General features: G+C 38.4%; 1 protein-coding gene across 3 annotated transcripts in view; it reads left to right on the top strand.

Moving 5' to 3' along the window:
* LOC126198676 (T-complex protein 11-like protein 1) overlaps nt 1–12,815 on the top strand; it is a 124,220-nt gene that overhangs the window by 33,746 nt on the left and 77,659 nt on the right. For all 3 annotated transcript variants that reach the window (XM_049935170.1, XM_049935172.1, XM_049935171.1), the window contains one exon: nt 9,628–9,807. In XM_049935170.1, the coding sequence (XP_049791127.1) occupies nt 9,628–9,807 (180 nt within the window). The remainder of the gene's footprint in view (nt 1–9,627; nt 9,808–12,815) is intronic.

Raw genomic sequence — 12,815 nt, 5'->3', positions numbered from 1 at the left:
GGGGGGGATTTGCGATCTCTTGTCTTACTATCTGTAGAACAAGACCTTAACACCATTCTTTCTTTAGTCATTGTTTTGTGACAGGCCTAGTCCACATCATATACACCTGAATCAGAGTGTAGCAATTATTTTTTCACGTAACTCATGGTCAGTATATTTCAGAATAGTGGAAGTAGGAATTCAGCAAGCTGATTACTTAACTGACTTAACATATAAAATCTGTGTAGTACCGTCATTTCAGTTGCAAAGGGGACAGTATATTTCATATGCAAGTCTCCAAAGAATTGATATAATTACCACAACAGTGGCCTCTGTTTTCATTTTTTGTATCATTAGCAGCTTGTGAGTGGAGCACTATGTTCATTAAGAGTTTTTTCAAATTGATCCCAACTACAGGAGAATGTTACATTTTCATACTACATGAGTATGACACATGGCAGCATGTGAACAAAGACTCTTTTAAAATCCAAAATGCATTTCATGATACTAACTTGTGTCAGTTTAGGCATATTCGCATTACAGATTCTTCATGTTTTATTACATTCCCTAAAAACTGATGACTGCATCATCATCATCATCTCCATCACTCCTCCCAGCAGACAAGGGATCTACCACTGCTATACTTGATCGAAGGGAGTATGTAAGCAAGGGTCTACACCAGCTGTCTCACATCTCTATGTATGGCATTGGCCATCAAGATACATCCCTGCGGTACTGACATACAGTCCCTCATTAAAATCTCAGGCCCCTTACAAGGACTAACACCTCAGTCCTAATAACTTTTCAGTCCACCCAAACCATACACAGCCCCTCCTTTTATCTTGTTCCTAAGATCCACATACCCAGTCACCCTGTCCATCCCATAGCTACTGGCTTCAAGGCACCCACTGAACATGTTGTTGTTGTTGTTGTTGTGGTCTTCAGTCCTGAGACTGGTTTGATGCAGCTCTCCATGCTACTCTATCCTGTGCAAGCTTCTTCATCTCCCAGTACCTACTGCAACCTACATCCTTCTGAATTTGCTTAGTGTATTGATCTCTTGGTCTCCCTCTACGATTTTTACCCTCCACGCTGCCCTCCAATGCTAAATTTGTGATCCCTTGGTGCCTCAAAACATGTCCTACCAACCGATCCCTCCTTCTAGTCAAGTGGTGCCACAAACTTCTCTTCTCCCCAATCCTACTCAATACCTCCTCATTAGTTAAGTAATCAACCCACCTTATCTTCAGCATTCTTCTGTAGCACCACATTTCGAAAGCTTCTATTCTCTTCTTGTCCAAACTATTTATCGTCCATGTTTCACTTCCATACATGGCAACACTACATACAAATACTTTCAGAAATGACTTCCTGACACTTAAACCAATACTCGATGTTAATAAATTTCTCTACTTCAGAAACGCTTTCCTTATCATTGCCAGTCTACATTTTATCTCCTCTCTACTTCAACCATCATCAGTTATTTTGCTCCCCAAATAGCAAAACTTCTTTACCACTTCAAGTGTCTCATTTCCTAATCTAATTCCCTCAGCATCACCAGATTTAATTCGACTACATTCCATTATCCTCGTTTTGCTTTTGTTGATGTTCATCTTATATCCTCCTTTCAAGACACTGTCCATTCCGTACCGACTGAACATATATCTACCTTAATTGATCAACACCTGCAGCCTATAGTACAAAGACTTCCCCCCTATATTAGACACCAACCATTTCCTAGATCGTCTGAAATATGTGCCAGTTCCTCTCCACTACACATCTTGTGTCATCATTGATGTGCCCCCCTCTATACCAACACCCCCTTGTACATGGTCTGTCAGCTGTTGTACATTTCCTTAATCAGGACCCACCTGATTCCAAACCTGTGCTCACCTTACTTAACTTTATACTTACCAGAAACTATTATAACTTTGAGGGGCAGACAAACAAACAAATCAGGAGCATGGCCTTGGGAACCAGGATCTCTTCTTCCAAAGCAAACCTTTTTATGGGTTGCGTGAAGGTGATGACATCCTTGCCATATGGACTCATGTGTTTTGCTGTGCTATTTCCTGAGAAAATGTGTATGGTCCTTTCATTTTTGATGAAAAGACGAGAATAGGAATCATGTACCTGGATATATTGCAGATCTGGCTTTTTCCAGATTTGTGAGAACATGCCGAAAATTTTGTTTTTCAACAAGATGAAGCACCACTGCACTGGCACTGGCATATAAAAGCATTTCTTAATAACAAGCTGGCTTAGTGAAGGATTAACTGTTTGGATATCACATTGCAACGTGGCCTCTAAGATCACCTTGCCTCAACAAAGTACTTTTTAAAATTACCAAATAAGCAGCAATCAGTCACAAAATCATGTTTTCTTTAGTTACTTTTGCAAATCGATTTCAACTGATTAACAGCCATCATTGGTGCTTTCAACGAATATGTGCCCTGAGTAGTTAACACTGTCTTAAGCAGAGGTCAAACATGACTTAATGTTTTACCTCTGCTTAAGATAGTGTTACTACTCAGGGCACATATTCGTTGAAAGCACCGATGATGGCTGTTAATCAGTTAAAATCGATTTGTAAAAGTAAATAAAGAAAACATGATTTTGCGACTGGTTGCTGCTTATTTGGTAATTTTATCGTTTATGGTCGCTGCACAACTTGGGAACCACATGGAGCCCAGCATTCATAAAGTACTTTTTTTTTATTATTTCTGAAAGACTGTCTCTATGTGCCTCCTCTTCTGACAACTTTGGGTGAACTGGGCCATCGCATAGCAATAGCAGTGAATGCTTGCAAAAATGTGGGATGAGTTTGACTATTGCTGGAAAGTTGTGACATATCTGGTGGGAAGGAACATTGAATGTTTGTGGAATGTAAATGAAAACTTTTGTCCTAAATGTAATAATAATAATAATAATAATAATAATAATAGCACTTGTAAGTAAAAGATAAACCCTTGTAAAAGTGGATTGTTACTCTGAAGAAAAGAAAAAAAAAACTTTGTAGTCCTTTGAATAAGTTAAAATTCACCCAAAGTTTATATATTTACTCGTGTAGTAGATATAGTGTCATAAAATTGAATGAAACTTTCTGATATACCCTATACTAGTTATGTGCTCTGAATCATCAAACTGCTTAGAAATTTTTGCTGGTCATTGGAATGATTTTGTCTCCAGCCTACACAGCCCCAGAGGAGATATTGTAGATGTTTAGATAAAGCTGTGAGACTTGCAGGATTTCATGGATTGTGTAATGACTTGGGTTTGGTCACAGTACTGTCGTCTGACCTAACCCAGCCATTACTAATGCAGACTACATCTTGTAGATGTGCTAACTCTTCCTTTGCAATTGCCAAATCATAGTGAAGTTCCAAGATTAGTTGCTCTTCTACCAATATTGTTAGTTATAATCACTGCACAGTCAGGTATGATCAGCACCTGCCTTTATAAAATTTGCAGTGCAACGTACCACATGAAAACAACACTGAAGTGCCCACAATGAATTTTATTGCTGGCAGCTCTGTGGCAGGATCCACACTAGCCAATTTTTGGCACTAAAATTTCTGAGTGACTCATTAAATTGTTGATTGTATGTAATAGGTGTGGGATTTTTAATTTAATTTTATTTTTTCCTTCAAAATAGTTCAAAAGTTGGTTATTCAGTGACAATAGCATAATGTAATTTAAATAATTTAAGTGTAGATATTTTGATTAATGAACAAGGGAAAGTCCAGGGTGGAATAACAACAAAAGGATAGACTGCTACTCACCTCACGGAGGAACCACTGCATTGAGCCACGCACAGACACAATGAAAAAGACTGCTGAACTTGTTAAAATTCAAGCTTTTGAACCATGTGTGTGTGTGTGTGTGTGTGTGTGTGTGTGTGTGTGTGTGTGTTTCTTTATGAAGGAGGGCTTAATTTGTCTGAAAGCCAAAAGTTCAGCCGTATTCTCATTGTGCAGCATTGTGTCTGTCACAAATCAACATCTTCTCTATGTGGTGAGTACCAGTCAACCCTTTTCATATTGTTGAACTTTTATTAATGAAAGATAATAGAAATAAGATGAAAGAGATTCCTAGTGCCAGTTCAGATTAGTTACTGTGGTTTAACGTATAATGAAGTCTTCTTCTGCAGAAACTGAGATTAAGTTAGGCCACAAGGACTCAAAATGCAGTAATAATACTTCGTCATGTAAATTATATCCAATAAATAGTTTATAATTATTGAAGTGACTCAAAATAAATGACTTGTGAAATATATTAATACTAACAGAGTACCCGGTATTGCCTAGGTATGTATTTGTTCCAATTTTATAGTCCACCTCCTGCTTCCCCTCCCTCTGCCCAACTCCACCCTACTTTATGTCCACCTCTTTCTCCCCCCTCTCTCCATCCATCTCTTCTCCTCGCCCCGAATTCCCTCCATACTCTGTCTATCTCCTCTTGCCCCCCAGTCTACCCATCAGCTGTCCCCCCACCCCCCCCCTCCCCCAGTCCGTCTCGTCCTCCTCCTCCTCCTCCTCCTCCTCCTCCTCCTCCTCCTCCTCCTACTCCGTCTGTCCAGCTCCTCATCCTCACTCTCTCTGGCCATCTCGCCATCTCGTCATCACCTCTCTCTATGTCCAACTCTTCAACCTCTCTCTGTCCAGCTCCTCATCCCCACTCTCTCTGTCCAGCTCCTCATCCCCACTCTCTCTGTCCAGCTCCTCATCCCCACTCTCTCTGTCCAGCTCCTCATCCTCACTCTCTCTGTCCATCTCATCATCCCCTCTCTCTATGACCAACACATCCCCTCCTCTGTATCCAACTCTTCATGCCCCCCTCTCTGTCCACCTCCTTCCACCCCCACCCCCCACCCCCATCTCTCTCTGTCCTTCTTCTCCTCCTCTTTCCTTTCTCTGTCCATATCCTCCACCCCCTCTCTCTGTCAATATCCTCCACCCCCTCTCTCTGTCAATATCCTTCTCCCCCTCTCTCTGTCAATATCCTTCTCCCCCTCTCTCTGTCAATATCCTTCTCCCCCTCTCTCTGTCTATCTGCTCATCCCCCTCTCTCTGCCCATCTCCTCCTCCCACTCTGCCCATCTCCTTCTCCCACACTATCCATATCCTGCCCCCCCCCCCCCTTGTCCATACCCTCCTCTCCTCTTTCCCTGTCTGTTTTGACCTCCCCCTCTCTATATCCACTGCCTCCTCTCTCATATCTGTGTCCATGTCCTCCTTTCCCATCGGTCTGTCCCATTGTCTCCCTCCCTCTCTCACCATATTATCACCCCCAACCCAGTAAGAGGTTGCTGGTTCTTACCCCCACAGTATTTCTCACCAGATCTTCATAATATTAATTTGTGAACACAAAAATTGAAATACCGGTTTTTAATATTAATTGTACAAGGATCCCTATGATCTTTATAAAATTCAAAAGGTACTTTGTCATGTTGTTGTTGTGGTGGTCTTCAGTCCTGAGACTGGTTTGATGCAGCTCTCCATGCTACTCTATCCTGTGCAAGCTTCTTCATCTCCCAGTACTTACTGCAACCTACATCCTTCTGAATCTGCTTAGTGTATTCATCTCTTGGTCTCCCTCTACGATTTTTAACCTCCACGCTGCCCTCCAGTGCTAAATTTGTGATCCCTTGATGCCTCATAACATGTCCTATCAACAGGTCCCTTCTTCTTGTCAAGTTGTGCCACAAACTCCTCTTCTCCCCAATTTTCAATACTTCCTCATTAGTTATGTGATCTACCCATCTAATCTTCAGCATTCTTCTGTAGCACCACATTTCGAAAGCTTCTATTCTCTTCTTGTCCAAACTATTTATCGTCCATGTTTCACTTCCATACATGGCAACACTACATACAAATACTTTCAGAAATGACTTCCTGACACTTAAACCAATACTCGATGTTAATAAATTTCTCTACTTCAGAAACGCTTTCCTTATCATTGCCAGTCTACATTTTATCTCCTCTCTACTTCAACCATCATCAGTTATTTTGCTCCCCAAATAGCAAAACTTCTTTACCACTTCAAGTGTCTCATTTCCTAATCTAATTCCCTCAGCATCACCAGATTTAATTCGACTACATTCCATTATCCTCGTTTTGCTTTTGTTGATGTTCATCTTATACCCTCCTTTCAAGACACTGTCCATTCCGTTCAACTGCTCTTCCAAGTCCTTTGTTGTCGCTGACAGAATTACAATGTCATCGGCGAACCTCAAAGTTTTTATTTCTTCTCCATGGATTTTAATACCTACTCCGAATTTTTCTTTTGTTTCCTTTACTGCTTGCTCAATATACAGATTGAATAACATCGGGGAGAGGCTACAACCCTGTCTCACTCCCTTCCCAACCACTGCTTCCCTTTCATGCCCCTCGACTCTTATAACTGCCATCTGGTTTCTGTACAAATTGTAAATAGCCTTTCGCTCCCTGTATTTTACACCTGCCACCTTTAGAATTTGAAAGAGAGTATTCCAGTCAACATTGGCAAAAGCTTTCTCCAAGTCTACAAATGCTAGAAATGTAGGTTTGCCTTTCCTTAATCTTAATTCTAAGATAAGTCGTAGAATCAGTATTGCCTCACGTGTTCCAATATTTCTACGGAATCCAAACTAATCTTCTCCGAGGACGGCTTCTACCAGTTTTTCCATTCGTCTGTAAAGAATTCGTGTTAGTATTTTGCAGCTGTGGCTTATTAAACTGATAGTTCGGTAATTTTCACATCTGTCAACACCTGCTTTCTTTGGGATTGGAATTATTATATTGCCATAGATGTGCACAAATAAAACTAATGTGTGTATGCAGCCGTTCATAGTGGTAAAAGGAAATAGAAGCTTTCACATTCATAATAATTATGTTACCTTCTCTATCATGCTTTAAAATCTCCAGTCCGGAATATCATAAACTGAAGAGCTACTAACATCTGCCCTGTGTAATGATCAAGTGCTAGTGTAGAAATGACACACAAAAGTAACAACATTTCGTGAAATCGCATTATGGGGGCTTTTAAATTTACATTGTTCATTTGCAGTAAATCATGCATACCAGGCACCTGCAATGCAACAGCTGCTAGGTTGATAATAATGTCACCAGTGAAAATCAACATATCATAGTAACTAAGTCTGTAAATAATGTTGTCTATTGGCATTGTTATTTCGCTTACATTTCTGTACATTTGAAGTCTGTAAATAACATTGTATATTGGCATTGTTATTTCACTTACATTTTTGTACATTTGAAGTAAGTTCCTAACTTTTAAATTCTTCATTTTGAATAACTACAACTTCCCTTGTTATGAGGAAACTATATTTGCTTTAGGCTATGCCTCTAAGAAGAACTTTAATGGGTCAGACTGAAAGACAAAGAGCTAGAGAGAGAGAATTTTTGCACAGAGAAAGTAGTAGGAATAATTCCAAATAATTTTGAGAAATGTGATTGTGGTTTGATGAACTTACGGTTCAGATCTTGTAACGCAAATCATTTTGTGTCTGAGGTGACTTAACGTGATGCAAAAGCATCCACATTGTGTTGCCATCAGGGAAAAGTTAATTTGCCACCATCAACACAAAATTTATTTTTCAATGCAGTTTCGCTTCAAATGATCAAACAATTAAAGAGAACTCAAAGGATTATTTCTAAGACACACAGTGTTTTCTATCAAAGGTCAGCACCACTGACACAGTTGGTCGAATTTTGACCACAGGCAATACCACTAGCAAGTAATGGGTGCACAAAGTTTGGTTGGAATCAATCCAGGGGTTTAGGAGGGGTTTTTTTACCCATGGATTTGTCCACATACACACGTATATTTCACTTATACTTGATATATTTCACACACATGTCACTTACGTCCCTCAAGAACTTTGGAATTTTGCCCTGCAGTTTCGCCTTCATGCAGCTCAATGTCTGTGTCGACACATGCCCTGAACTTTGTACAGTGATATAATTTTGTAGATACATTCAGTGCCTTATGTGGATAATGTCTGGGAAATGTCTTACAAATAGGGTTAGTAGAAAGAAGTAATAAATTTGAATGTCGTGCATGATGCAGCAGTTTGTCATGCATCTCAGTACTGTGACATTATATGTCCTGAACTATGTGTCATACAAGGGTGTAATTTTGCAGGTTCATTCAGTGGCGTATGTGAAAACTGTGCGAAATGAGTCACAAATACAGTTAGTTGCAAAGACATAATAAATTAAAACACCATGCGTGATTTGGCAGTTTTACTTTAAGAAACAGCAAAAATGTAGTAAGCGATGAACTTTTTCGCTTTCATCATTTTGTTTGGGTTATCAACAAGAAAAAGTTTCTTAAAGAGTAGAAATTAAGTATAAAGTTGCTGCAAGTCATTAAGCACTCTCACTCTCAAATACTGAATGAATAAATTATGGGTAATTTTGTGTTGTGAACGTAGTTCTTTTTTATTCCCATCCGTTGATAGGTACATGGTTCTTATCCCCACAATGATTCCTTCCAGACGGTTAGTGGTATGTGTACAAAGTTTTAGGAGGAGATGTGGAACATACAACATGTACATGCATACATTCATTTTTATGGGTATAATTAGTCTAAAACATATCTTAATTACTCAGAGTTTTCACTACTTAACATTTACATTTCTTAGGCATGAGTGTATTACTGTGTCTGGGAAAGCTCTAAAATTGAACTTTAGAGCAGTAATGGAATGTTCAAATTTGGTCAGTAGACTTTATCGTAGAATCTTCATGACATGTTAAATTGTTATAAATATGAACTTGTAAACAGCAGTATCCAAATGATTAATTTGGTTGTTTTTAGGAACACTTCAATAACTGTACTACTTTCTAATGGCAACAATCAGATTATAATTTACTTGTCTATCTTCTGCTGAGATTCAATGTTGAGTACAGCTGACATTACTAGTCTGGATGATTTTCCTTGTAACCTCCCTGTCTCTTAATAATTTTCAACATTTTAGAGCAAACTGCCAAGGGAAAAGTTACGTATGATCACCTTAATAAACTAGTGACATCACTTTTAACTGAAATAAAGGTTTGTGATGCTTTATTTGTAACACTTCCCTAAAGCAGTCATGGACTAAATCTTCTACTCCCAATTCTTACAATATTACTTGCAACATGTGCTTCTCTCCATTTAGACTATAAGTCTCTGTTCAGTATCAATTTGTTTTACTATTTGTCAATATCCTCCAACTGTTATTCCCTTACTTCATTCTCTCTCTGCAGTTTTGTTTATCTTCCATTTAAAAAGAAGTTTTTACTGTTTTCAGTGTTTCTTTTATCTTTTGTGGACTGCGTACATTGATGTGCTTTGTGCTCAGTGTGTACTGCCATTTTTTATACTGTTCCTTCTCTTCATAAATGTACCTGAGGTATGCTTTTACTGGGTTATCTGACTTTTATTTACAAAGTAGTGCACACAGTAAGTCTGCTTGTCCATTCAGCTTTCAGAAAAGGGTTAATGATGAAAAAAATATTTTTGTTTGTTATTCCCAGTATCATTTGTAAAATTTTTATGTAGCTATCTTTTCATTTGTGTCAGTCTACTCTTCATTTTCCTGCTTAAGACTGATAATAAAATATTAATTTCCTTATTTATTTAGTATATTTACTGGCATTTCATTTTCAGATTGAGGATTACACCAGGATATGCTTTACCGGTACCAGGTATCGCAGCATCGCCACCGAAGTTTGTCTCACTGGAAGAGATTATGCAAGCTGCAAAAGGATTGAATAACATGGCGCTTGCTCATGAAATTGCAGTTGATAAAAATTTTGAGTTGCAAAGACTAGATCCACCAGAAGACAGGTCAGTAACCTCTTCTTCACACTCACGCACGCGCACACACACACACACACACACACACACACACACACACACACACACAGAGAGAGAGAGAGAGAGAGAGAGAGAGAGAGAGAGAGAGAGAGAGAGAGACTAGAGACTAAGACTAATCAGTCACAGCATTATTGATGAGTAATTTAATGAAGCAGTAATATCTAGGGTAGGATGTGCTGTGGAAAAAAAATGGTAGTACATCTTTATTGTTGGCTCTTCTGATCCAACATCAAGGCCTTCTTGCTGTGGCCTTTGCCGTTTCAACATAAATGTGGGAAATTCTGGCACTAAATAAGTTCATTACCATAGGTGTGTATAATTGTATATTAAGTAAAGTTGCGGTGATAGGTGGAAGAAGTCACTGGTATTTAGAGTCACTGTCATTCTTATAACTGTTGGGACCTGCCCCTCTAACATTACCATTTGTGTTCATAACACATTTTTGCTACAGTGCCATCATTAGCAAAGCCTATATCCTGAGTACATTATTTACTGCATGCAGCTGTGACTGACATTCTTCATTGTTTGAGGCATACATGTCATTTTTTATCTGCATGACCTGTCTCTTCTGTGTACCCTTTATCACACTTCACCTAATTTCATACACAGCTGTGTTGGTTCTGGCTTGTCTCTTATCCATCTAAATAGATTTTACTTTGTGGTTGCTGTAAAAAATGGCTTTTAAATTTTTACATTGAAAAATCCCTAACAATGTGTCACATTCTTTATAGATGACAGAAAATAAATTTTTATAGTGCTCTCTCTTCTTGTGCTTTCTTGCCTTCTGTTTTCTTCTCTGCTGAGCTTTGTCTACTGATTTTTGTGTGTAGCCATTTGTTACCGGTCTAATACGCAACCACTTCAGCAATGTGGGAAGCGACTCTTAAAGTGGCAGCGATATTATTTGTGAGGCATGTAGTTCCACTTTTGGCTGCTACCACTAGGGGTCACAACAAACACATCACATAAGGGTGTTCTTTGAACCTCTACAGGATACAAACACACAGCCTGGGAGCAGGTTGGCATTTTGAACCTTTGCTGTGAAGCCTTCATTATGCTGAGTAATGAATGCAAGTGTTACCTCTCCCTTCAGCATCCGGAATTTGATTTGGAACTCTTGTTTCATGTTGTGTTGTTTAAAAATAATCTGGCTTTTTTCATTTTTACTGATTTGTGCTCATATTTCTTGCAGTCATGTTATTTATTCTCGACTGCATTTCAGCCATTGACTTTGCATTTATTTTGATTAGTAGCAGTGACCTCTCTAGATTGTCTTAAGATATGACACATATGTGGCAGGAAGGAAACTATTGTGTGTTGATTGCACTTCATGGATACATAGTTCATTGAAAAAGGCAGCAGCAGCTGATGCTACAGTTGCTGATGTTGCAACAGCAGCAACAACAAGAACAAATTCAGTGGTAGTTCAAGATACTACATAAATAGCAGAACAATTTGGTGAGGTGCATAGCTGAGGGAGACAACAGTCTGCCAGTTGGCATCAACACCAATGGTATGTACACCAGCACCTACATTTTCGCTATTTGAGGTTCAATGGAAACTGTTGTTTTGCAGGCTAATAACCTTTCTGATACCCACTTTCAATCTGTCTTGTTATTGTCTCTTTTAGTCACATTTACAGGATGGTTCACAAATGATGACCACTCATAGAATCTTTTGGTTTTGAAACTCAAACATGTGTTGTGGCTGCTAGTCTATGTGTCAACTGGTGTCAGAAGAATAGTGAACCACTCATATTGAAGTAGGACTTTAGGTCACAAGGACAAGAAATAATTATCTAGGCCTGGATGAGAAATTATCTTAGCAATTATTCCTATTCTTACTTTTATTTTCTCAATGAAATTTAATTAAATTAAATAATCTGAAATAGTGGAGAGATATATTTAACTTGACCATGAGACGGCCAGAGAAAACCATGCATCACGGATTAAGAATGATTTATGAGTAATCTTTGAATAATACAGGTATATCTCTGAGCTCAGCTCTTCTTGTTGTGCTTCTTGAGTGCAGGCAGACATCATGGACTGTCAGTCATGAGTCATCAGTTACCAAGGCAGTAAGGAAATGGGAAGCAATGTCATGTCGTAGTGTGTATAATTACATTTTTTCTTTCTGTTCTGAAATTTATATTAAAAATATGTACTTCCATGAAAGGAAATAATAAGGGAGTTACAAAAGAGAAAAATGCATATCAGAAATTATTTCAAGTTGTATCCCAAAAGAGCCTTACAGAAAAAGAATTCTGCAACAAGGAAATGAAATCCATACAACTACATGGCAATCGAACTTCTACACAGGAACTGACAAACAATTCATACATCATCACCTCTTATACAAAATAAGAGATGAAAGATACTGTCATAACAAATTAGCAGAACTTGTAACCATAGAGAACAGTTCTGTATATAAAAAAAAAAAAAAATACTCTTTAGGAAGCTGGCTGATTGAATTATGCTGCAATTGGTATCTAAATGATGATATTGTAGGACCGTATCCACAAGTATCAAGACATCCAATTCATCACATTTAAATATAGATATACACTCTCATTTATATGGTTAAATAATCTCTTTATTACTCACTTTTTTATAATTTAATTACATTTTTTATTTGATTCTGCTACAATATCAATCCTGGTCGACCAACCTACCCTGTCTTAGTTGACTGAAATTTTCTACACTCACAGTATAATACAAGTTATACCAAATCTTTAACCTAGAATGTGGTGATGTGTGTAGCACATGGCAAGGAAGTTCTTGCTAGCTTTCTTAAACAGTATAACCCTAATTCAAGCAAGATTCTTCACATAGCTTTATCATTTGAAATCATGGGCAGCAGTAACCGACCAAGACAGACGCAGCAACAGGGAAGTAAACGGCTTTTATCATTTATGAGTTCCTAACCAGGAGCAAATTTTATTATATCTGTGTGCTTTAATAGTTCAGTTTCTTGTGCTT

This window comes from Schistocerca nitens, chromosome 8, assembly GCF_023898315.1.
Source record: "Schistocerca nitens isolate TAMUIC-IGC-003100 chromosome 8, iqSchNite1.1, whole genome shotgun sequence".
In the NCBI taxonomy this organism is placed as follows: Eukaryota; Metazoa; Arthropoda; class Insecta; order Orthoptera; family Acrididae; genus Schistocerca; species Schistocerca nitens.
This window is presented reverse-complemented; position numbering and strand designations above follow the sequence as displayed.